This window comes from Aethina tumida, chromosome 1 (assembly GCF_024364675.1).
Source record: "Aethina tumida isolate Nest 87 chromosome 1, icAetTumi1.1, whole genome shotgun sequence".
Lineage (NCBI taxonomy): Eukaryota > Metazoa > Arthropoda > Insecta > Coleoptera > Nitidulidae > Aethina > Aethina tumida.
The window spans coordinates 79,358,165-79,384,929 of record NC_065435.1 but is presented as its reverse complement, the minus strand read 5'-3'; the positions used below and the strand labels follow the sequence as shown (position 1 = coordinate 79,384,929).

Here is a 26,765-nt window from a genome sequence, read left to right as displayed (position 1 = left end):
GCTTAGATTGTTGTGTTCTGTGCCTGAGAGACATGCAGGTAACAGACCTGGTAATGGTTGAACCGCCTCTGAACTTCTGGCTAGTATATGATATCTTTTGGCAGCATTTGAAAGACATGCGTGTAACAGACCTGTTAATGGTTGAGCAGTCTTTGAGCTCCTTGTGGTTGTTAACTGTGCCGCATAACAGTCTAGTTTATGGATAGTTCTTCGAATATATTTTGAGCTTGTACTCCTGCCATACTGTTTACAGATTATCGGTGTAAGATGAATCTTTGCATAACTGCAGAAGGTGCGAGGACACCCCAATGTCAAGAAGGCCGTGTTAGCTTACGTCATCATCTTCACCGAAAGACCGATGCGACGTGCTCATCTATTTTGACTATTTTGTTTTGTAAACAAATCTGAAAGATGTCGAGTGTTAATGTATGTTTGTTCTAATAAAGCGTATTTTTGAAATTAGTGTTTTAATCAAACTAAAAAGACACATTAACAGTCCCTAATCTATCATGTATATGTTTTATTTGTGTTGTTCTCGACAATTGATTAAAAGCCTTCCTTTTGATGTTCTTTTAAAATTGAGACCAGGAGGAAATTGACTTCAGTTATCAATAGAGGATTTACATGACAATGAACAATAACTAAATTCATTTAATTTGATTAGTTGTAAATAATTATTATTGCAACACACATTATATTGATAGTCACAGTCATAGGAAAGTTAATTTGCATATATTTTGAACAAATATAGATGTGATGATACCAAAGATGTAAATAAGCCACATTTGTTAATTTTATTTGTGTTTATTATTTGTGGTCAGTTCTACACATTCAGTATGAGGTTACCAGATTTTCGTAATTTCTTATTATTATATTATTTTCTTATGACACATAACAAGAGTTCCTATTTTCTATATGATCACGTGGCCATTTCTTCGTACTTTTGTAAACTTTAATTATACCCCGGTTGGTACCATTACAGTATTTATTTATATTTGAAAAAACTTCAAAGGTCAAAAGTAGAGTACCTATAAAATAACCTTACGTAGATTTCCCCTATTTAGTAACTGTAACTAATATCTATTATTATTAATAATTTCTAAACATCTTTTTTCGTTAATTTCAGTGTCTTTTTGCACGGATTTTCCGATCAATTTTATCCCAAAGGATTTCAACTGGATTGAGGTTTTGGCCATAACACCCTTTCCACCATGCTTCACAGTAGGTCTTGTATACTTGGTATTATACCTTTCATTTATTGGTCTTCTCATCAGATCAGATCAGATGCCATCAGATTTGAATAATTAGATCATTGCCCATCGGTCCAGTTCAAATGTTCTCTTGCAAAAAATCTATTCTAGTCTCGCTGCTCTATTTTTTGCATTTTTTCGAAATAAAAAGTTATATAAAAATTATGTAAACAAAGGTATCCGTATATAAAGGGAGGTAGGAAATGTTTAGACATTTTATTATTATAAAATTAATTTAAACTAAAAAGATTAGTTCTTTTAATATAATGATTATGTTTTTTAATTTGTTGTTCTACATATGAGCAATAGTGTATATGAGAAAAATAAATTATATAAAAGTTATAAAATTGATTATCGTGAGTTAGTCTTAATATAAAAAATGTCGATGTTAATGGTGATTGATTTTACTTTAATTTGTTCAGAAAGTCCATATTCCAATATTATACTAACCATTGTAAATGGAACAAAGAAATTGAAATAATGTTATATATTAAATTATTTTAAATTAAAAAATAGTTTTTATTTTAATTTTATTCTATTCCATTTATTAAATTGAATATTTAAAAAAAAAGGACAAAAAATGTACACTAAAAAGCATGTATACATTTTAAAAATATAAATAAATAGGAAAATAACTTGAACATTTAAGAAATATAAAATTATAGCATACAATTAATTATTATAAAATTATCAAAGGATTAAGTAAAAAATAAAGAAATTGATAGAAACTTTTGAATTATGATCTACCACAGAACCAGGAACCTGTTGGAGGTCTCGACACACAAAAAAAGAATTAAAGGAAGTTATGTACACACATTTTTAACTGGCATTATTTAGTCTAGTAGGTAAGCCAGTCACAGCATTAATATGATTTATTACAATATAATAAATTTGCTTCAAAGAGTTGAAATATGTACATCGTAGTCACATTTGCATTTAATTTAATATATAGATATATTAATATAAAATATCTAAATTATCCGAATAACAGTAGCAATAGTAGTTATAGTTAAGTTTAACTTAACTCTGACATCATAATTACGTTATTTCATAGTTTCAATCTGAACGCGGAAAAGACGTGTATCAAATACGTGCCGTTCGACTGTCAAGTCCAATTACTCGCCGATTATCAGCCAGCGTTAATTAGTCACTGACTTAAACAAACACCGACACGAATCCATTGTCTGGACAGCGATTTTCTTTGTCTGTGCACCACCACACAATACACTGACACGTTTAGGTCGCGTATCGGTCGGCGAAAATCGCTGATAACCGCTCGAAAAACAAAAAACATCGACGCGATTATTCATCGAGCTTTTGTTCAAATTACAACATATAAACAAAAGATCTATAGTAAATACCTGCGTGTCGATATGGCTATGAGACTACGAGGATGCGGTAGCGGTACTTACTAGCCTGGTGCGTAATTATTGTGGTCAGTACCTTTGAGTCATTAGTTGGGTCACTCCGATATTTAAATTGATTTTAAATTGTTGTTCGTGTACGACTCTCGGTCAGTGATAATAGTGCAAATTTGGAATTACTTTGTGACGTACGTCACGTTTCTTCCGGAGCGAATATTTTTGGGTGAGTACTGTCTCTGATAGAATTAGTAAGTAGTAAAAGTAACTTTTGTTGTTACATCGTAATTGCACAGTTAATTTGTCGCATAAATACGGCAGATCTTTCATAATTAAATGATGAACACATATAGATAGTTGCACAATCTTAGTGTTGCTTTAGGTCATTAATTATTTCGTTCTTAATGTCTATAAAAGTGTATAAATTATTTAGTAATAGTTTTCTTAAGTAAGTCATCAGTAGTAATTTATTATCACTGGGAGAACAAATCGGGTGTATTTTCCATCAAATTTAAAAAAACCCGCTTCACATTACAAAATACCACTCCTTTCCAAGAGCTTTCTCTTATCAGTCATCATTTAAAATGAAATGCTTCATCAATATGAAGTAATTATAAAATTTAAGGGGGTATTCTGGTCTAGAAGCATAAATTTGAGGTACTTTTTCAAGTGCAATAAGAAAAAGACAAACAATATTTTTACTGTCCATTACTTTACAAGATATTTATTAATATTTAAGGAATATATTAAAAAAATTGAATATTGAAAAAGACGTAGGCTGACGAAGTGGGGGATCCCAAAAAAATGGCGCGAGAAGTCTGTCACTATTGTAACCCTCCTAGTAATCTGAAATGAAAAAATAAAATATTAATCTAGAGTAATGCTGCTATCGAACTAAGGAAAAATATGTTGAAAAAAATTCTCTAAATTGCGACTGCATGAAAAAATTAAAAATTTTTTACTTTTTCGAATTTTTTAAAAGTAGCAAAAATTGGAAATTGGTGTTAAACGTTTAAAGTGATATTTTATATTTACATTTTCAATTTTTTCAAATTTCTATATCAGAATACTAAGTAAAAATATGTTGAAAAAATTTTTTTTTTCGCTAAATTGCGGTTGCATGAAAAAATAAAAAAAATTTGCACCATTTTTTTACTTTTTCGAATTTCTTTTAAATAGTAAAAATTGAAAATTATATTTAAACTTGACACCAAATTTCAAATAAATCGGTTCAGTAGAACTTGATAATTCACGACAAGAATTTAAAAAAATATATATAGTTTCGAGAAAAACGCGTTTAAAGTGATATTTTATATTTATATTTACTCAATCTGCCATTCCTACTTCACACATGGGACCTTCCTCGACTTCGAAAAAACCAAAAGAATTAACGAGGCAAATTGACGTAGGTAGACGGGGACACGGGGACACGGGGACACGGGGACACGGGGACACGGAGACACGGGGACACGGGGACGGTACATACGAACAAAAGATTGTTCGATTCGGTTTGGATGCCGTATCACTAAAATAAGCTATATCACCGAAAATAATTTGAATTTGATAAATGGAAAAGAAGTAAAATTTTCGTGTGTGTGCGAGTGAGGGTCGCATCACAAAGGATCGACGGATCGATAACGTCGAAGGTCGAATTCGGCAGACGGTGCAACGTACGTTGTGTTTTTCAACCTCGAAATTTTCATACTTTATTTTTACGTTTCGCAAATGCGAATAATAACAAAATGCAAGTGCACACCGTTGAATCACGCAATCGCGTTTCGGTACGCGTCCGAGTTACTGAACGTTTCCGTTCCCGGTCCCGGTCCCGGTCCCGGTCCCAGTCCCGTTGCCGTTTCCATTCCTGTCCCACAATTTTCAAAAGTTTATCTGCATTAGGATTCAATTCGAGATAAACAGATCGATTGCAAAAGTGTTTTGTTGTTGTTTTAGTGCGCGACGCGTTATCCATTCATTCCGTTTCGACTTGACCTAACTCAATGTTATCCGCGAAAATCGGTAAAAATAAATTTACATCGATCGAACGTTCCAATTTGTGCTTCTTTGTTAATCGAACTCTTTGTTGTTTTTGTGGGCCGTTAACGAGTTAATTAGGACCAATCGCTTATCTATTGTCTCCAAGACTGGAGACTCCCTTGTACATACGTAGTATGTACGTATGTATGTATACATATGTATATAGTACCACAGTTTATTTTTATGGTACTAATGGCATCTTATTAAGTTTAATTAGACAATTTTTAATGAAAAGAAACGCGTTGCTCAACAATTTTGTTATAGATAAACCATCAAAGATAAAACAATAACAGCACAATGTTACAAACAGGGGATCAGCAACGTAACTACATAATAATCGCTGGACGCGTGACTTTTGACAAAAGGCCGTTCGTCGTCTATTTACCGAATTGCTATTGTTTTCGTTCGTTCAAGAACACCGTTAAACAAAACATCGCTTTGTTTTGTTGTTTCGTTTATATTATGGATAATTTTTTGTTTATAATTGCATAATGTAAACCAAGGAGTTGGTCATGCAGTCGTGCCCCGATTGTCATCCTGCATCTATGTAAGTCACAAGTTACTTTTATCTTTCATTTTTAAGCTTACAAATCATATAATATTTTCTTTAAAGTGGAGAAAAAACGACAAGAATTCTATTGTTATTGTTAAATTGAAGGGCATCCATTAAGTGGTAAATATCAAATGAAAGTCAATTATCAGCAACACTCTAAAATGTTCATGTTTCCATATTGGAAAAAAACATTGTACAAACAAATTGTAAATAATTGATCTTAAAACCATGTTTGCCTACATTTGTAAATTTGTTACATACGTTGTAATGTCAATATTGTTTCACGATGTACAAGCACAAATTTGTGGATCACCATGAAAATTGTTGTTTAAGCAATGTTACATTATTGTCGGTCATGAATAATTCATGTAAATACGTTTTTTGGACATATTTAATTAAATTGTACTTTTTACATTTAAAATATTTCACGTTGAAAACTAACTCATAAAAGTGATTAATATTCTCGGCGTGTGGGTGAATGAAATAAACTCGAGATGTTTAATGGAACGCTATTAGAAACGGATCCGTGTGGTTTATTTATAACCGAGTAAAAGGATGAGTAAATTCTAGAACGCCCTTTCACCATTTCACCTTTCAGTCGCACGCCGTTATAACACAGCGAACGAACGAACGAACGAACGAATTTTTGTTTGTTTTTAACGTGTGACGCAGATACGAAAAACAAAAATGAAAAAATAAACTGGTTCTGTAAACAATATAAGTGTTTATCTGCGATTTCCCAAGTTTATCTCTCTAAACACAAAATCGTAGCGCCGTGCCAAGATTTACAAAAATAAAATCCGGTACAAAAATATCGAAACGTTTACATAAGTAAACAAAATCGGTCGGTTATTGAACAGCCATTAATGAATATACGAACGGATATTTATAGCACGGATGAAATATTTATTAAAGTTGTTAATAAACGTAATTTAGGAAAGCGGTCAAGCCATTTAAATGACGTGGTGCTTCAAAAAAGTACACGTCAGGCGGGTCGATTTCATCTTTTATTTATTGACGTTCGATTAAGTTAAATGGTAGTTTCGAAGCATGTGCTTCGTGTATTTACTGTATTTGTTTTTATGCTGATAATATAACAATTACCGAATTGTATTTTACGTAATCACAGATATAGATAACTTAATACAATTATTGTTGTTGCGCACTTAATTAATTACCAATTAGTAATTAACTACTTGTTCTAAAGTTGCTTCATTGTTTACACGTGTCATTTAATTTTGTTTAACGCCTTTTGTGGCAATGTGTTACATTTACACAAATGCCACCCCGTTAAATGTATCCGTATAACAACAACTGAATAATCAATTTTAGAGAATTTAACAGAACGTAACAAAAATGAAATTAACGCAACATTATAAAATGTCGAAAAATTTAAGATATCCCTGTATTTAATAGTGAGTATGTCCTCCTCTATTTCTTCGAAGTCTTGGGGTACTTTAATCCATTCTCTCTGAAGCTGTTGAACTAATTCTTGAAGGTTATTTGCGGGTCTCAAAGATATTCCATCGGATTCATATAGGGACTATTCACTGGCCATTCCATAACCCCCAATCTATGCTCTTCAGAAAAATTTTGAACAACTCTGGCAGTGTGTGGTTTTGCATTCATTATCTTGTTGTAAAGTGAAATTTGGTTCTTACTGATTCATGAAAGGTAACACGATAAGTTGCAGAATATCGTAATGTATCGGCTGGCCCGGGAACCGTTCTCTAAGAAAGGACTGTACGTCGGTTTGAAGTTATACCGCCCCATACCATTACAGACCCTCTTCTGAAAGGCCCTTTCTCAGCCGCAGTGGTATTCACGTCTGTAGGCTCTTTGTCGTGCATCATTTAAACATAATCTGGATTCATCTGTAAAGGGAATCTGACTCCATTGGTTCATGTTCCAGTTAATGTGTTCTTCTCATTCTCCTCTATGCTCTAGTTAACTTAGGAGCAACAGCTGCACATCGAGAATGTGAATTGGCTTTTATTGAAGTCTATTACTTACGGTTTGAGTAGATAAAAGTGTCCCTGTGGCCAGTCCTAACGGTCTCCTAACTGGCGAGCTGTTCCTTATTTGCTCTTGAAGTAACTTCTGAATCAAATGTCGATCTTCTCGAAGGGTATTCAGTCTCTGACGGTCTCCTACGACTGATACCAATTTCTCTGCACCGATTCGACAATCTGTGATTAACTGGTTAACTTATTTGTATTATTATATTGTGTTTATTTTGCAATTTTTATTTTTTTATTACTAAATAAATGAAATTAATTTTCTAATCAAATCGGAAAATAGAAAATATTGATTTCAATAAAAATTGTATAATAAATAATATTATTAAATCTATTAAGTCTACCTACTATCGTTTATGGTATAATCAAAAGTTTATAGTCAAAAAGAGTACGGGTACGCGTGTGAGATTAAATTAAACGAATATGTGTTAAATAAGTGACGTAGTTAGTTGTATAGGTTTGCGCGCGCAAAAAAAAAACATCCGTGAACGGGATTTTCGCATCTTATACCACTTACGTGGTAGTAAATAATTTTACGTGTTTCCCGATACACCTTACATCAGCCGGTTTTCACAGTAAAATAATGAGTCAGCCGGCGCGTGATAACAATGCATGATGCATCCCGCAGTAAACCGGCCAGTGATTGTCGGTCCCTTAGCATGTTACGTGCGGCAAAGTTGGATAATGTACGACGATGTACATCGTGAGAATAGTGCCTGTCCGTTATTACTGGACACCGATCAGTCCCATCGGCCCAATCGGCCCAATCAGCCCGATCAGCCCGAACAGCCCGATCAGCCCGATCGGCCCGATTGCACATGTACTGGTACCAGAGGGTAAGCACCGAAAAACGAAACAAAGCACAAACAAAACACGTGGTTGCGCACAAGAAAACCATTCGAAAAAGAAAGGACACGTAATGTGTGAGCGCGAACCGCGTTTTTAGTACGGCACCCGCGCGCATTTCGTTCAGTATATCGCGAACCATCGTTCGGTTGAGTTGAACTCTTGAACAGTCGGCTACGCAGTAACATCGAGCACACCTTGTACAACCTTAATGGGTGTTACCGTTAGCAATAACACGAGGATGTTAATAAAAAGACAGCACAAGCGTCGGACCAAGTTTCAAATAGCGCGCCGTATTGCCAACCTGAAGCACGGAAACGTGGTGTCTAGACAGGCAGATTGTAGTCCGCCCGTGACATCGATAGCGTGAGGCCGGTTGTGCGCGATTGTTGAACGGTTGAACGGTTGAACGGTTGAACGGTTGAACGGTTAAACGGTTAAACGGTTAAACGCCGGTTTTGTATCTGCATATACGGACGTCGTGATGGATGGTGAATCGTATACGAGTCCGACCGTTTTGGCGACGGTGTTCGTCGGTGCCAGTGTCCTGTTGTTGGTTTACATATTGAAATTGCTGAGGACCGAGGCCGGAACGCACGAACAGCCCAAAAGTAAGCATCGTTTCACGCTCTCGCACCACCCACAACATTGCGTGCACCGAACACGTGCCGCCCGCTCGTCTAAAATTAAAACGCGCGCAACGCTGCATCCCAATTCCAATTCAAATTCCAATTCAAATTCAAATTCAAATTCAAATTCAAATTCAAATTCAAATTCAAATTCAAATTCAAATTCAAATTCAAATTCCTATTCCAATTCCAATTACGATTCGGACGGGACTGAATTGAAAAAAAATTGTTACAGATGATAAGTCCACGCACGAGGACAAGAAGACAGTCGTCAAGGAGCCGGCGAAAAAGCCGAAGAAACCGACCGAAACCCGCAAACAGAATTACACGCATCCCTGGCTGCTAACCACCCTGAAGGGCCACACAGGCGAGATCGCGTCCATGGATTACTCGAGCAACGGCAAATATCTGGCTTCCTGCGGCTACGGTAAATAAACATTCCAAAAATTGCCGCGAAAAAATCGCCCTGAAATCTTATTAGATCCATCCGATATTTGTTGGGGATGCCGGGAAATTCGTTGAAATGTGATTAAAATAACGTAAAATTCGGATTTTGCATGAAATTTTAAACACATTTCTCTAAGAAATTTGCAAGTTTTTACGTGGTGCACAGTTCAAATTAAAATGTGCCCAATATTACTTCTTCCTTCTTACATATGTACCATATATACCAATCGAAAACCGTTTGATCCAACTGAATTTTGAGAGAGGCATCATGCATCGGTATAATCGGTATATAATTTGTTATTTTTGTGAATCCTTCAGAAATAGTTCCTTTAAAAATTTAAATTAAGATTAAATAGTGTGGATTTGCATTAAATTTTTTATAATTTAATTTAATTTTGTTGGTTTTATTTTGTTTTATTGAAATGAAAGTTTCTTTAGTCCATTAAATAAATAGTTTTTTATTCTGATTCTAACTACTATTTAATAGTATACTCTCAAGATTTATATTATTTTATTCTAATTTATTGTCGTTTTTTATGGCCGTAGTTTTTTTTTCAGCATTGTGGAACTTGTGTGTATTTTAATAAGTTATTAGCATTTAGTATTTATTAAGTTCCACTATTCAGCAAAACATATTCATAATATTTTAGTAGTAAATTTGCGATTTTAAGAAAACTTTAACAACTGCTAATAATAAATAAAAAAATATTATACATATAAAAATATATACATATAAAATATATACTGTAAATTAATCTTGTATAATCCAGGTTCCATTTTTTACTGTAGGAGTTGCATGTGATTATATGTGCCCTTGATGTGTTCTTAAGCAGGAACCATTTAAGTGATAAGTGATCCACGTGCAACCTTTTCTTACTGAACGCGTTCTTGTCCCACTTAATCGAAAAAAACGTGTCGTGAAAGAGGGCCCTGTGAAACGTAATATCTAGTGATAAGAAAAAAAAAACATTATCATCCTGAGTTGTGACATATTATTTTTGTGTACAGAAGATCCAGATCCCGGCGGTAGAGACGATCCGGAGGACAGCTCGAGCAAGGAAGAGAGCAGCAGTCAGTCGACGAACGGCGACCAATCGCCGATACCGAAGGGCCTGTCGCGACGACAGCGCAAGAACAGACGGCGTGAGGACGGCTCGCCGGCCGACAACAAAAAGAAAGTAAAACCGCCGAAAAAATCCGAACCGTCGAAAAAGGCCATGAATTCGGTGATATCGAAGCAGTTCGGCGACCTGCACATCACCGAGCAGGGCTTCTACATGCTACTGGAGAGCTACCTGCTGCGCCACGATCACATGGTGCATCTTGGCTATCCGGTAGGCGATAGCAAATGCGACGGGATCTGGATCATGAAGAACAGCCGCTTCGCGAACGCGACCGGCGGCCACACTCCGCACAGTTTCGACGTGAACGCCCGGGAGTTCGTGCCCGGCAAGAAGACCAGATCGTGCTCGTCGACGGACTCCGGCCAGGGTTCGAGCAGCTCTTCGGATTCGGGCGACAACGATTCGGAGGACCTGAGCAGCTCCGACCAGGAACTGTCCGACGAGCAGATGAGAAAGGGAATGGAACACACGTGCGCCAGATGCAGCAGACCGTTCTTCGCCACCAGCAAGGCGTACATAACGACGGAGAAGTGCATCTACCACTGGGGCAAGCTGAAGGCGAGCCAGGAGGGCAGACGCGATCAGCGCGTGTACACCTGCTGCGAGAAGTCGGCCGGCACAAGGGGATGCACGGAGGGCAGCTGTCACGTGTGGAGCGGCCTGAAGAACGGACCGAACGGTCCGTGTACCGGTTACGTGCGCACGAGACCGCGTCGCGCGAAGAACGGCCAAGAAAATAACGGGATCTACGCGCTGGACTGTGAGATGTGTTACACGGTGGCCGGCCTGGAACTGACCAAAGTGACTGTGATCAATATCGAAGGACGTTTGGTGTACGACAGTTACGTCAAGCCGGACAATCCGATCGTGGATTATAACACGAGATTCTCGGGCATCACGGCGAAGGATCTGAAGAACGGCAAGTGCCTGAGGGATGTGCAGAACGATCTGATGGGCTTCATCAGTGCGCAGACCATACTGATCGGACACGCGTTAGAGAACGATCTCAGGGCGTTGAAAATCGTTCACACGAGAGTTGTGGATACGTCGACGACGTTTCCGCATTATCACGGATTGCCCTATAGACGATCGCTTAAGGAGTTGGTGTCGACCATTTTGAAAAGGGACATTCAGTGCTCGAGCAAGGGACACAGCAGTTACGAGGACGCCGCTGCGTGTATGGAACTGATTTTGTGGCGCGTCAAAAACGACTATTTCGTCAACGGGTCTTAAAACAACCCGATGTTTTCTTTCAACAGTTATGTCAACGGGATTTATTATTATTTTTTTTTTTTTTGTTTCTAACTGACAATAATATTGTTACCTGACTATTATTGTTCAAGTAGTAAACTCTTTGCGTACCTCGCAATAACTATAAATACTTAATACATAGATTAGATGGAAAATTTGTGATATCAATTTTTTAATTGTGATAAATTTCATGTTGAAATGACATAACAGAAAAACAAAAAAAAACGACCCTCACTTCATTCATTTACTGCTTTATTTATTATTGCCAATCACCATCATTGTACTCATAAGTGTCGAACTGCAATTTTGTGATTATTCTATTGTTGTAATATATAGAATATTTTGTGTTCCTTTTATCGTGAGGAGTGAATCTCATTTGTTTTATACGAGAGGTTGTGATTGATTGTTGATATTTTCATTTTTAATGCGTATGATAAAAACTGTTCGTGCGAATGCGAATTATTGATCTTAATTTTTTTTATTTCCACTGACTGAAAATTACTCATGAAAACATTTGTTTTCGTGATATTTTCAAGTTCTATTTTTAGTTGTCAATGTATTTTTAAATTATACTCTTTCAATTCTTTAAGTTAGACTTTAACTTTTTTTATCTTGCCTACTTCAAAATTACTTTTCATTCTATCTCAAATTCAAGTATTATGTTTATTTAAGAATACCTGTGTTCAGTTTTGTTGTTGTTCGTTTTTAATAAATATAGAAAAATAAAAAAATATATATATATGTTATATATATATATATAGCAATAGTATGGCTGTGTATTGTCCTAAATACATATTTTTAATAAAGTTTTAATGAATTCGTAAAGTGTAGTCTTATTGTGTTAATTGACCTAAATATTTAAGCAATTACTCTGATTTAGTTCTCAAAAGAGGTTCATTAACAACTTTTACTTTCACTCTTTGAAACTATTCATTGTATCTTAAGAGCAAACTTATGTTTTATCCCACCAAAACTATTTCAGGGTTTAGCACAAAATGAAAATTAAGTTTCAATTTACAAAGGTAAGTCTAAAGAGAAATTTAAACAAATGAAACTTCTCATATAGACAATCTGCTAATTCATCTTGGATTGAAATCTTATGCTTCCAGCATATAAATTAACCCAATTTAACCCGTTTTCCCACTAGCATCCGGTAACAATTAAAAGGTTTAAGGAATGAAATTTATCAATGTGTCACTTTAATAAAGTGATCAAGTGGTTTTATCTTTCGGCCGACAGTAAGTAATAAAATGGGCAAGTTTCGTAGATATCTTAACCTTGTTAAATGACACGCTTAAGCCAATTTCTACGTCACACTGTTCAGATAACTTGTTAAAATGCATGAATCAAACAGATTGTTATGATTGTTCGCAGAACGAATGAAATACCACCGCGTTCCTTTGCAATTTATTAATGAGATCGATTTTGGGTGATTATCTCGTATTTGCAACGAACAAGTAACTGTATAATCCGTGAATAATTTATACAAATTTATGGCATTAATTTACTGAAAATATAACTTTTACAGTAATCTGACCTATTTTATTTGTTTAATACAGCCAGAAACCATAAACGTTTTTAAATTGAGTGATTAAATTTAAGTTCGGAAATATTGTTTTGATCATGTGTGACATGGGAAAAATTAAATGCCAGGCCAGCATAATTTATTAATAGACATGGAAATGTAACAACCGATAAAAATTTTTGAAAACGTGTTGCAACACCAAAACACCATCTACAACCGATAACCTTTTTGCGCTTTTCTAATACGAATCTTCAGCGGATACTTTTTTTATATAATAATAAAACGTGGTAGTTAATTAGTAGTAATTCAATAATATGATATTTAATTTATTCCAAGATAAACGCTACTTAATGTAAACGATCTGCTTAATATACTTGTGGCGTTTGATATTGCGTGCGGCAAGATTAAACGCACACGCATAGAAGTACTCGCATGTTTCTTCTGTGGAAATCTGAAAGTGTTAGTTATGCGAAACGAGAGTGAAATTACATGTTAAAAAACATTTGTACCGAAGTAATTTTGCCGGTAGTGTTTGTAATTCACGGATGAAAAAATACTTCGTAACTGCATACTTTCCTATTATCTATATTTGTCTTTTGTTCTCAATTTCTCATTTTCTCATTTTTTTAATAATGATTCTTCAAGAACTCGCAATTACTAAACATAGATTGTGACCTCATCCTTCAATATTTGTTCCCATTCATGGAATAGCGCTTGTTACGAGTGCGTTATGTGCCATATGCTCATTTTGGCAGTCCTTTCTTGTACCATTACGCCTCAATAGGTAAACTACAATCATTTTCATATCTATAGTCGCTTGGGTTTATTGGTCGACATTTGTTGTAGATTATTTCCTAACGTTTCGTCCAATACATAAAGATAATGTACGACTCCGACCCATCGTTAGTACTTCTGGGTCACCAACATATAACTTAGCTAAGTATCTTACCAGATTGCTCCAAACTCATGTTGAAAACACCCCAATCAAAGATTCATCTTGATGTAGAAGATAAACTGGTCAGTTTCGACGTAGTGTCGCTTTCCACTAAAGTTCCTGTCAATGATTCCTTAAACATGATATCAGAAATATTCCCTCCAAATATAGTGTATCTTTTCCGTACGTGCCTTACTGAAAGCAATTTCGTTTGGAACAACAAATTCTACGAACAGACTGAAGGATTAGCAATGGGCAGTTCTCTTAGTCCAGTGATCGCCAATTTCTTTATGGAAAAGTTTGAACAAAAAGCGATTGAGACTTCTAAACACAAACAGTTTCTAAGACACCTAAACTTTCAACATAATATCAAATTCACAATGGAATTGGAAAAGGAGAACCTTGTAAAAAAAGTGGGTGAACATTTAGACTATACAGTATACCGGAAACCTACACACACCAATCGGTATCTACCCTATACTAATAATAAAGATCCAACTATATATATATATATATATATGTATATGTATGTATGTATGTATGTATGTATGTATATAAAGTCATCGATAGAATTGGAAAAATCTTATTAAAACATAGCATCCATATATCCAACAAGGAAAATTCAACACAGTCTCAGATCTGCCAAAGAGAGCATGCTCTTGCGGGAAAGTATATACATCGGTACCACAAAACGTTCAATAGGGCCTAGGATTAGGTAACACAAACGAAACTGCATCTTAGAACAATCAGACAAGTCTGCTGTAGCCGAAAATCATAAAATAAAATTCTAAGATATAGAATTGCTTGCCTCGACAACCGGATATCACAAGAGAATGATTAGGGAAGCAATTGAAATCGCATAAACACGGAAACAACTTCAACAGGAAAGACGAAGCATTGAAGCTGGATAAAATATGGACACCATTGCTCAAAAACACATAAGCACATAAGAACGGCCAACGAACAGAACGAAATTTCTAGAACATCAATTGTCTAAGTTGTCAGATGTCAAAGTGACACGAACCTAATCAGCCACTCGTGGTAGCGAAACGTTAGGAAATAATTCCAACAAATGTCAACCAATAAACTCGAACAACTATAGATATGGAAACAATGGTCACAAAAGCCCAACCTTTATATTACAATCATTTTGACGCAAAATGCTTATAAGATGGATGAGGTATTCAATTTTGTTCTCTTAAATGGAAATATTTGATTCAAAGCTGCGACAGAACTTGGAGTAATGGAAATCGGTGTTAAGCAGCATTTAATGGTTATAGTCTTCCTTGTCCCGGTAATCTCGAGCAAGAACCTTGAACGTAAGCTGCCACCATCACCGTGAAAAGCGGAAACTTGTGCCCAAAAGATATATATTTTTTAATTATCCATAAATTATGGGAGTGGACTGGAGTCCCCGATAAACAAACCTAAAACAATAGCCAACCAGAACGTGTGCACAATAATAATAGATTTTAAATGTCGGAACGTTTCCTGGTGGTCGATTTGAATGATATGCACGTAAAAAAGCTCCGCGCTTTTGTTATCTGTTATTGTATTTGAAATATATAGTGCAAACAGTTACATAAACTACTTCCGAGTCGTATTCTTTAATACCATTAAAATTAAAATTGTTATGTCACGCATTGTGTTCAACTGTAGGAGTTATCGAAATGTGCCGGTAGTTTTCTTCTTGTTTTTTTCACCGCGTTAATCGACTTTCACGGGTTTATCTTGTTCAAGACGTGCTTATGCAATTGATTACAATGTACTAAACTTGAATAAATTAAGTGTGTTACAGTGTGTTGTTAGAGAGTTGATATTAATATATTATTTTGTAAAAATGTTGTCGCAGTAAAAGGTGCAAATGTCTCTGTTTTGAGAAAGTTAACTTTCGACGGTCTCTGCAGGATTTTGTAATGTATGCACGGCAGGTGGTTGAGCCCTTTTTGCCGCCAATTGAAAATCGATCGATAATCGAATGTGCAAATTGATCACATGGCGATTCATTTATCGTTCCCTAATTGGATTATTGACAGAATCGAGTGTTAAATGAAAAAACACATCACCTTGTCGCGATTATTGATTCCTCCTTGAAGTTAACGAATTCGTAGCATGTGCTAAACGTTATTCACTAGCGGCAACATTTTATCACCGTTCAAAGTTAAAATTAATATAATACGCAGACACAGAACATAATATATATAGATACAATATTTTATCTGTTAAGGTTTTCGTTTTCCTCTCGCGATAATAATTATTTTGTTTGTCGTACGATTCGACAACATATCTCTAGTTGAAAATATACATGTTTACATCAGTCTACCTAAATATAATTAGAAATTTGACGTTTTGTAAGCTAAACATTAGAAGTACCAAAGATGCAAATAATAAATATTTATTAACCAACAATTTCACATTATTCCGAGGTTACGTTGTTCCGTTAGTAACAATTTTACTGAGTAACTAATTTTTTGTATAGTTTCCTTGATGATTCATCGGTTCAACAATAAAATATTTATGTTTATGAAAATTGCAATTGTTCTTTAAAATACATATCGGATTTTGTAACGTTTCCATCACTATACCTGTGACCAACTTTCTTCAGGAAAGTCAACAACCGATGCCAAAGGTCGAAAATTATCGTACAGTTCATTTAATATGGAGACAGTTAATTTATTAATGTCTTCCATCATTTTTCCCCTCAGGAAAATATGTTGCTTGCATGACAAGTTTTGCGTATGTTATTTGTGTACATTACCTCTGCTCTCTCTCTCACTTTAATTCGACGGTCGTTTAACACTATTTGGTGAACTTTAACAATGTTATCGTCAGTAGTTGAGGTTTTTGGACGTCCCAAACGTTCATCGTCTCCCAAGCTATTACGGCCACGTTTAAATTCAGCTGCCTAAAATTTTAGTGTAGTAAATGATGGTGCGGAGTCCCCATACACAGAGTCCAACTCATCTTTGATTTGCGTAGGCGTATTGCCTTTCAAAAACAAAATTTTTATAACAGCTCGATACTCATTTTTTTCCATTTTCATAAAAACACTCACATCGACTCAAACGATTGTCAACTTAAAACTGCGCGTCCAAAATGGCCGAAACTTTGGTGCGAAACTGCCGTCATCTTCCTACGGTTAAATATGGTGGCGGAAACATTTGGGGATGCTTTTCTCGTGGAGGGTAAAATGGTTTGTTTTCATATTGGAAAACACCATGTTTCCATTTGCCGAGGTAGAGATGGCATTTTCTTGATTATTTCAATAAGACATCGATCCTAAACACATGTCCAAAATTATTAAAGAGTGGTTTCTAATAAAAAACTTAAGTGTGTTTGAATGGCCAGCTCAGTCTCCCGATATAAATCCTATTGAGCATCTTTGGGAAGTATTAGACCGTTGCATCCGAATAAAAACCATCAAAAACAAACAAGAACTTTTTTAAAGCATACAGGGGAAGTGGCAACAAATTCCCGTTGACACATTGGAGAAACTGGTAGATTATATAATCTACCAGTCTTTATAATCTCTAATTATCTATTCAATATGCTTAAAAGATGTCAAGCAGTGACAGAACACAAAGATAAGATCGCTCTTATGTAGAGCAACTTTGGAAATTTTCATTTGTCTTGTTAAAAATGTACGTTTAAATATCCATATTATTATCTGTTATGACAACCTTACGTACATTTAGCCTTCCTTTATTTAGTATCTAGATACTAGCATATCCATTACTTTTAATAACTTCTAAATATGTTTTCTTCATTGATTTTAATAGCTTTTCAATATAATCGTTCGATATTTCTTTCCACTGATTTTGAACTTCTTTGTAAAGTTCATTCAAATTTTACAGTCTTTTTGCATGGATTTACCGATCAATTCCATCCCAAAGGTTTTCAACTGGATTAAGGTCTGCGCTTTGTGCTGGCCAAGACATTATACGTACTCCATGAGGAGCAAACCATTCCTTAATTAACTTAGATGTGTGTTTCGGATCGTTATCGTGCTGGAAGGTCCACCTTAAACGCATGTTATTTTCGGCAAATGAAAGCATATGATTCTCTAGAATGTCACGATGAACGAAACGAACCATTATCCCGTCTATCTTAACCAGCGCGCCCATGCCAAACCCAGAAACACATCTCTAAACCATAACGCCTCCTCCACCATGATTCACAGTGGGCCTAGTGTACTTGGAATTATACCTTTCATTAATTGGTCTTCTCACCCATGAAATGCCATCAGATTTGAATGATTTGAACCGGCTTTAATCGGATAATAAAATAGTTTTCCATTGACCATCAGTGCATTTCACATGTTCTCTTGCAAAAAGGTTCTTTTGCTGATTTTCTACCATAGAGACCAGCTTCTTTTAGTCTTCGTTTTGTGGTACTCACCTACACACTGACTTATGTTTATTTCTTGATTTATGCGGGATGCGCTGATAAAAGGGCGGCGGAGAGCAAGCATTTTTATTTTCCTGTCCACGTCTTTGTTAGTCATGCGTTTTCTACCACTTTTGGGAACTCCTTTCAGTGTATTCCTTTTATTCAAATTGGACAAAGTCCTTGAAATGATAGATTTGTTTAAATTTAAATCAACTGCAGTTTTACTCTGCATGTCACCATTCCGGAACTTTTCTACAACTTGTTGTTTAGTTTGTATCGAAAATAAGACACCTTTAGGCATTTTTAGCTTTAAGAAACGATGTCGGACACAGAAATAAATTATAAAATCAACTGTATTGAATATACGATTTGGTTGCTTTACTTATTAATCCTCCTCGAAATAGGAAGTTATATTAAAACTAGGGAAATAAAGGTATCCATATATAAAGGGAGGTAAATAATAGTTTTAACAATTTCCTCTTTTATAAAATATAAAATAAAATATAAATGTGATAAATAAATAATGATTGGCATTTAGAAACTTGACATACGATTCAGGTGCATTTACCCTGATTGTGCCAATTTTATATGCAAATTTCAGTGTATTTTAACAGTGATAGTCGGTGATACCACGCATCCAATTTACGTAGCTCGCGACGACACGACAAATAAACTCAAAACCAGTGAAAGTATTATAGAAAGTATCGGTTCGTTTGTTTACTATTTGTAGATACGACTGTAAAATTGACATGTTATCACCGGTCCAGTATTGTTTCCGTTGTTTATTTATGCGAAACCTGCGAAACATCGCAGTTCTATGTTAATTTTCGCTTAGAGCGTTTTTCCAATTTGTTCCAAAATATTTACCTCGTGAACCTGTTTTTATTACCATTCGAAAAAATAGTGTATTCATAAATTTTTTATTATTTTTATTTCTAGGTTTGGAAAATTGGGCACATGTTAAATTGTTGATTGTTTTTGTATCATGCTAATTTGATTTACGCAGTTGTGTTGTTTGTTTCAAGGAAAGAATTATTGTTCTTCAAATTTGTAGGTAATAAGTAAAAATTAAACACAACGGTTTATCGTCAAATTTACATTTAATTGCTGAGAAATAATTACTAGTTACTTATCCACCAATTATAAAATTAGTAACTAATTTTTATGTGTAACTTTTTTTCACATTAACTAACAAAAATTACATAATCCACACATCCACAATCTAAAACATCAATTTAGGAGAAAGATCACGTTTGTTTCATCAGGAAGCAATGTAATTACACCAAAGTTAGAAAGTGTTCTGTGTCATTTACTTGTTTCAATTTTGAGCGATGCATCATCAAGTTTTAGTTGATTACGAGAAGAGTTTCGGGTCGATTCGGATTCGGATTCTGATTCAGATTCAGATTCGGATTTCTAGCCTATTTGCCGGATTATTATAATGACGGAACGTGAAATTTCGCGTTGCACAATTTCATTATGGCTTCGGATAACTATAATTTTGGGTTGACTGATGCAAAGAACGGTGATTTGAAATCGACTTAATGATAATATAAGAAAACAAATGACACGATGCGGAACAGCAAATAAAAATACTGTAATCCAGTATGTAAATGGAGAAAAAAAAAAAAATATTAAACGCGATTGCAAAATTCTTCTTTATTGGAATTTTTATGGAAATTTATATGGATTTGTGAAAATACCACTTGTAGATAAAATTGTAACACACTTATCAGTGCCTCGTCATCTATTAAATAAGTGCTTGACGCAGTTCAAGGAATTATGTTTTGAAGGTTTTCTCCATGTTTTTACTAGAAAAAATTTGATAAATAAGTCCAATTGAAAATATTTTTATAAAGACAGTTATTATCATTAAGACACAGATAAAGTGATAATATTGTCTCAGTGCCATTTAACTTTTTTACTACAATATTGGTTTTGTGTTTTCGCAAGAGTACTGTATAAATCTGGAAATTGTTTTTTTTCCATTACGTATAAACAATTGCTTTTCATTTTTTAAATAAATTTTTAAAATTAACCTGCTAGTAAGACCATTAATAATAAAAAATAAATGAATTTATTTATGAATCACCTAATAATTTTTCCGTGTTTGTTTACTAATATATAATAAAGCGATTTTCCAACTTTTTGATCCTGTCCGAAAAGTAATTTTCCGGGAAGTCTGCAAAATACTACTTAATTTTTTATTGATGAGCCATCTTTTGAGGGTTGGGAAGAGATAATAGTCTAATGTAGCTAAATCCGGCAAAAAAGGTGGATGGGGAAGCAATTGAAACCTTAAATCGATGCTCTTGTGTGCCGGCGCATTGTCTGGCAAAAACAAAATGCGCAGTTATACTCGCTGTTGATGGTTTTTCCTTTCTCGAGATAGTTCACGGAGTATGACAATCCCATCGGAGGGCCTGCCGCTACGGACATCATCGGCAGTGGAGTTTCGGCCACCTTGAAACTCTCCAAACCAATATTTCACGGTGTAATCTGAAGGAGCATTAGCCCCATAATATTTAACCATTTTTTTTTTGTTTCCTTCGCCGTTTTGCCTCTCAAAAAATAATGTTTTATGAGAGAACGAAAATCATGATGCCAAACACGTAACCAAAAATCAGCTGTCAACCAAAACTAAGGGCTGTGTCTCCTTGAAATTTGACACGTTGGCCTAAATATGAACGGCTTCTAACGCATCATAACCTTTTTCGCGATACACCTAGTAGATAAAATGAGTTAACAATTGAGATTAGAAATCAAAGTAGTAAACCTTTCTTATTAGTATTTTTTAACTGCAAATATGATTATTTTTATGAAGTAATTAGGTACATGTGATTGTTAAGCCATACCTTATTCCATCAATTAATAAACTTCATTGAATTTATTTTATTACTATTCACTTATCATCAGTTGTAAATAAATAAATTGTAGATTTTACATTTAGCAAAATCCTGTTTAAATTACATGCATTGAACGCATACACTTTTTAGTAAGTCGAATAATTTATATATATATATATATATATATATATATATATATATATATATATATATATATATATGATAGATTAGCGACTGTTAATCTGACTTTTTAGTTTGATTAAAACACTAAATTCACAATAATACGCTTTATTACAACAAACGTACTTTAACCCTCGACATCTAAAGCTTGACTGCCTGGTTCTTTCTTAAGAACTGCCCCGAATATTAAATGTAAACAAATACTTCAGATTTGCTTATAAAACAAAACTAGTCTAAATAGATGTGAGCACGTCGCATCGGTCCATCGGTGAAGGTGATGACGTAAGCTAACACGGCCTTCCTGACATGTGGGGTGTCCTCGACCCTTCCACAGTTTTGCAAAGATTCACCTGACACCGGTAATCTGTAAACATTATAACAGCAGTACAAGCTCAAAATATATTCGAAGAACTAAGTCTAAACCTTATTTCATTTAACAAAATAGACTGTTATGTGGCACAGTTAACAACCACTAGAAGCTCAGAGGCGGCTCAACCATCAACAGGTCTGTTACACCCATGACTCTCAAGTGCTATCAAAAGATACCATATTCTAGCCAGGAGCTCAGAGGCGGTTCAACCACTACCAGGTCTATTACCCGCTTGTCTCACAGACCCAGAACACAACAATCTAAGCCTGCAGAGCAGGGACCTTAAAAATAGCCTGCCGAGCAGGGACCTTTAAACATAGCCTGCAAAGTAGGGACCTTAAACATAGCCTGCAAAGTAGGGACCTCAAACATAGCCTGCGACGCAGGGACCTTAAAAATAGCCTGCCGAGCAGGGACCTTAATCATAGCCTACTAAGCAGGGACCTTCACATATAGCCTGATACACAGGGACCTTAAACAGCCTACTAAGCAGGGACCTTTACACACATTCACACATCAATCTTATTAAATAAATCTATATCCATCATACCTTATAGAATTTCTGTATCTGGCCAGGTTCGTAACTGTTCATGCGCTGCTATTGTAGTTCTACCTCGGCTGCCAATCCTTCGGAGTGCGTACCTCTCATTAGGTTAACAATGCGTTATCTCAAAGGGTCCGTGATACTTTTGTTTCAACTTTCTTCTATTCGACAGCTAACAGCGACATCTAATCCTAACGAACTTGCTTCTGTATGTAGTTCGGTTGACAATTCCAGATCAAAAATGTTGAAAATCGGATAAGAAGTCAATCGTACATTTTCACATTTACATGTCCATTCAAAAGATTTTCCCTCACGTAACAGTGCAGATATCGGTGCTGTTAAAGTTGCAAAGTTTTTCACAAGATGTCTAAAATATACAGCCAGTCCTTTTTCGATCACACCTAAATATTTCACAGATGTTTAGAAAAAGTTACATTTTTGTATATTTAAGGGCGTCAATGTCCTTTCTTAAATTCTTAAGACATTCTTGAATGGGTCGAGCAGGGCACAACACATCATCAACATAAACAAACGTAATATCGTCTTTAAGTGGTCCAAGGGCTTTAACGATGGCGCTCTGATAATCTGATGGAGAGTTTATGAGATCAAACGGCATTCGGTTGTTCTTTTATTTATTTCGTAACCCACTCGTCCATTCCTGACAAATTCAAGTTATATTCCTCAAATGCAATTTCTAAATCTTACAAGTCGAAACTGCGCTGCAGCCACACTTAAACCTTCTGCGCAGTCATCTTCAATGTTGCTTGAGTAGTTTGGGCGTTGGCCATTGTCGATAAAATTTCCATGTTTTGTTTTTGGAATCTGTTGTTACTTTCTTGCTGCTAGTCTCTCTCCGATGCACTTTCGGTAATGTTCACAACGTTCGGACTCACTGCGCGTTTGTGTTTTTCACTATTGTCTGTTCGTTCACAAAGAAACACAAAAAAAAAAAAAATATTTTTTTTAGGTCCTTTCTTCCGGAAATAATTCACGAGAAGATATCCTTTATCCCACTTCTGATGATAGATTAGCGACTGTTAATCTGTCTTTTTAGTTTGATTAAAACACTAAATTCACAATAATACGCTTTATTACAACAAACGTACTTTAACCCTCGACATCTAAAGCTTGACTGCCTGGTTCTTTCTTAAGAACTACCCCGAATATTAAATGTAAACAAATACTTCAGATTTGCTTATAAAACAAAACTAGTCTAAATAGATGTGAGCACGTCGCATCGGTCCATCGGTGAAGGTGATGACGTAAGCTAACATATATATATATATATATATATATATATATATATATATATATATATATATATATATATATTTATTTTCTAGATATATGATGTTTGTGTTCCAATTAGAAACGATAAGGAAACAAATCATCTCATCATGGGCTAATTTGCATCGGACAATAACCACGTGCGAAATTAATCGATGTTTAACATACAATACCACGATTATGTAAAAGATAATCGAATCATTTTATCTGGACACCGACATCAACACCGTCTTATCGTGTCTCATCTAGAAACAGAAGGTTGTAGGTCAACTGTCTGATCAGTTTTACGCCTTAAATATAATCTCGACCTAAGCGCGATATATATCATGTCAAAAACTGATGTATGCATTAAATGTACGCGTCGATTAATAAAAACTGGAAATTGTTTTCATTAATTGAATATTTTTTACAATCAGAACTGTTAATTTATTACTTTGGTTTAAATATTTACTGTTTTTACAATTTAAATTAATTTGTTCTTTTGTGACTACAACACAAACTACAACTGATTATAAAGTTAAATGAAGACAGTCTAGCGTATCGAAAGGGTGTTAATGAACGCAGTATGAATATTAATAATTAACAATAATTTGAAAAATCCACGGTCAAATGAATATCATAACAGTTCCTATCTGTTTGTGAGTCATATTTTCCACTTCTTAAAAACATTAACAAGACATGGAACAAAAGTATTGTATATTCAAGGAGGGGTGAAAATTATGAATGTAAAATTTAAATTACAAATTAGTGAAATTTTTATTATCTTATCAAGTGGTGTCACATATTTTCGAAAATTAAATACGCCACGTTTTTTTAATTGCGTAAATCAACATCTATATGTCATAAACATTCAGTTATTTACATTAAAATGAATTTCTAATAGAAAAATGTTTAACATGCAATTGTGCAAAACCGTTAGACGCATAACTTGATTGGGAATAATACGATTAATAATTATTTTAGATCGTGCAGTGTTCCTGTGGGACGTGAAGGACATCAGTCAACCGAGTCACAAGTCTCTAAGAATCAATATCGAATTCGATCATCCGACCTTCGTTAAATGGAGCCCCGATTCCAAGGCGTTTATAATTCACAGGTAAACGAGACACATTTTAATATATTTTAATACGCAACACTTAATATTATTAATTAACGTTAACAACATTTTTGTTTGTTTCTGTTACTTAGATACAATGAGAACGCCGTGGAGGTTTACAAAGTGGAAAAGAAAAAGGACGGATGGCTGGGCCATGCGACGAAGGCGTTGACTTTTCCCAAGGTTCGTGGTTCTCTTCAACTTGTATGAATCACACAGTTCCGATTGTTGTGTGGGTTCGGATGAAACGTGCACACATCGGTATTTTTAAACGTTGATACACAGAAATGTGCCAGACAAATAAATAATGATTCATTTCGCCGCCTAAATCCTTTTCGAGAATGCAATTACGTAGATTTATTTGCGTCTCAACTCGAATGGGCGAGTTGAGACGTTCGTCAAGATTCACAACGTATTTGGAATTGATTCGGTTGACCCATATAAGTACAAAAACGTTTAAATACGCAATTGGCGAAGAATGACAAAACCGTATTGAATTAGTTCGATTTTGGGTCAATCTCTGGCAACCTTGACTCGCATGACTCACTTCTGCTGAAAAGAAATGTTGCATGTCGTACCGTCTTACGGGAATTCCTAGAATTAGTGGTAACACTTTTTCAGATAAGAAAACCGTTGCCAAATTGTGGATATTTGAACGTAAAAAAACTGTCTAATTATATGTTATTATATTTTTAATGTGATGGATTGTGATCCAGAAATGGAACAAGTTATGTTATGAATATTTATTTCATTAGATATATATTTTTTTCCTCGCATGATGCATTTGATTATAATAAAAAGGCATAATCTGGTTAATAAAAATGATAAATTAATTACATAAATATTATTTAATGCCAATTAATAATTTTCTCTGTTATTTATTCTGAATTTCTAATTGATAATTGTACTCGAAATCAAATATTTACATTCTAAACATGCCTATGCATGAATCTATTATTAACATTATTATAATTCTCTCTTTTGTTGATTACTTTAGCCCATTTTTGCATCTGTAATTTGTATATTAAATCGTTCCAGTTAATTAATTTTCTCATTCGCTTAGGCACACACTGAAGAAGTGATTGGTATGGACATAGCGAGTACCGGAAAGTTCATCATATCCTGCTCTAACAAGACTGATCTAATAGTGTGGGATCTAAAGGGTCAACAACTGGCACAAGTGGACACGTACCTCATGACCACAGTATGTGCTAAAATAACGCCGTGTGGCAGATTCATCGTGGCATCCGGATTTGCACCCCACGCGACTGTCTGGGAGGTCGTCTTCAGCAAGTCGAACGAGTTTCAGGAAGTGAAGAGGGTTTTCGAGTTGATCGGACACACGTCTGGGGTATGTGACATTGCCTTCGATGTTGACACCTCCCATATGGCGACCGTATCCAAGGATGGCAGCTGGAAACTATACGACACCAAGAGTATGTAAATTATTGTAATTGCGATGAGATTATTATAATGATCGATTGTTTCAGTCGACTACAAGAGAGGTGAAAGTCCACATCTGAAGATCACGAGTAAATACGAACAAGCCGGTAATCACGCCTACATCGCTTTGTCACCTAACGCGGAAGTTGTGGTGATTTCCGTCGCCAATGGACTCGCCTTTTATTCGACACGCACTGGAAAATTGGATCAAAAGATCGACAACGTGTTCTCAGGTAAAAATCCTTTTTAATATTTTTTTAGTCATTTTTAATGAATTGTTTATTTTTAGGTAATATTACTGGATTGTTATTCCATTCGACTGGCAATTATCTGTTAGCCTGTGGTGATCGACATATTCGTATATTCCACAACATAACTGGTTACAAGTGTAACATCGAGACCGCCAAGGAAAAGCTTAAAGAAAACCAAAGTAGCGCGACCAAGGAACGTTTGCACAAAATCATTGAGGAGTCTCAGGAAATGTTGGACTCAATCGTTAAAAAATAAATCAAGCTAAAATTTTACAGGGTACATTTACATTGCCTCAATTGCTTATCATTTATTTTAACATTCCATTTATATTTTTTCAAAACATATTCTTCTACTATTGATATAATGAATAAACACTACTTTACTTA

At 35.1% G+C, this 26,765-nt stretch overlaps 2 protein-coding genes across 5 annotated transcripts; both read left to right on the top strand.

Annotated features, from left to right (window-relative positions):
- The first annotated feature begins 1,196 nt into the window (after positions 1-1,196).
- On the top strand, positions 1,197-26,765 carry LOC109608220 (transducin beta-like protein 2). Its single transcript, XM_049962450.1, has 6 exons — positions 1,197-1,221; positions 24,552-24,684; positions 24,777-24,867; positions 25,748-26,120; positions 26,175-26,360; positions 26,417-26,765. Exons 1-6 carry the CDS (start codon positions 1,212-1,214, stop codon positions 26,632-26,634), a joined length of 1,011 nt encoding a protein of 336 aa, XP_049818407.1. The 5' UTR covers positions 1,197-1,211; the 3' UTR covers positions 26,635-26,765.
- LOC109609123 (putative exonuclease GOR) lies at positions 2,499-11,563 on the top strand. 4 transcript variants are annotated; one of them, XM_049962439.1, is made up of 3 exons: positions 2,499-2,837; positions 8,927-9,118; positions 10,147-11,563. In XM_049962439.1, exons 2-3 carry the CDS (start codon positions 9,073-9,075, stop codon positions 11,493-11,495), a joined length of 1,395 nt encoding a protein of 464 aa, XP_049818396.1. In that variant the 5' UTR covers positions 2,499-2,837; positions 8,927-9,072; the 3' UTR covers positions 11,496-11,563. The 4 variants fall into 4 exon arrangements, with proteins under 4 accessions (XP_049818396.1, XP_019881316.2, XP_019881300.2 ...); XM_020025757.2 differs by lacking the exon at positions 2,499-2,837 and adding an exon at positions 4,975-5,192; XM_020025741.2 differs by lacking the exon at positions 2,499-2,837 and adding an exon at positions 7,852-8,052.

Excerpts from the sequence above, each read along its gene's own strand:
- LOC109609123 (XM_020025741.2), top strand. The coding sequence starts at position 7,911 with ATGTACATCGTGAGAATAGTGCCTGTCCGTTATTACTGGACACCGATC. Across the intron at positions 8,053-8,926 it reads ACATGTACTGGTACCAGAGG|ATGATAAGTCCACGCACGAG; the intron begins GTAAGCACCGAA and ends AAATTGTTACAG. Across the intron at positions 9,119-10,146 it reads TCTGGCTTCCTGCGGCTACG|AAGATCCAGATCCCGGCGGT; the intron begins GTAAATAAACAT and ends TTTTGTGTACAG.
- LOC109608220 (XM_049962450.1), top strand. Across the intron at positions 24,685-24,776 it reads AAGGCGTTTATAATTCACAG|ATACAATGAGAACGCCGTGG; the intron begins GTAAACGAGACA and ends TCTGTTACTTAG. Across the intron at positions 24,868-25,747 it reads AGGCGTTGACTTTTCCCAAG|GCACACACTGAAGAAGTGAT; the intron begins GTTCGTGGTTCT and ends TCATTCGCTTAG.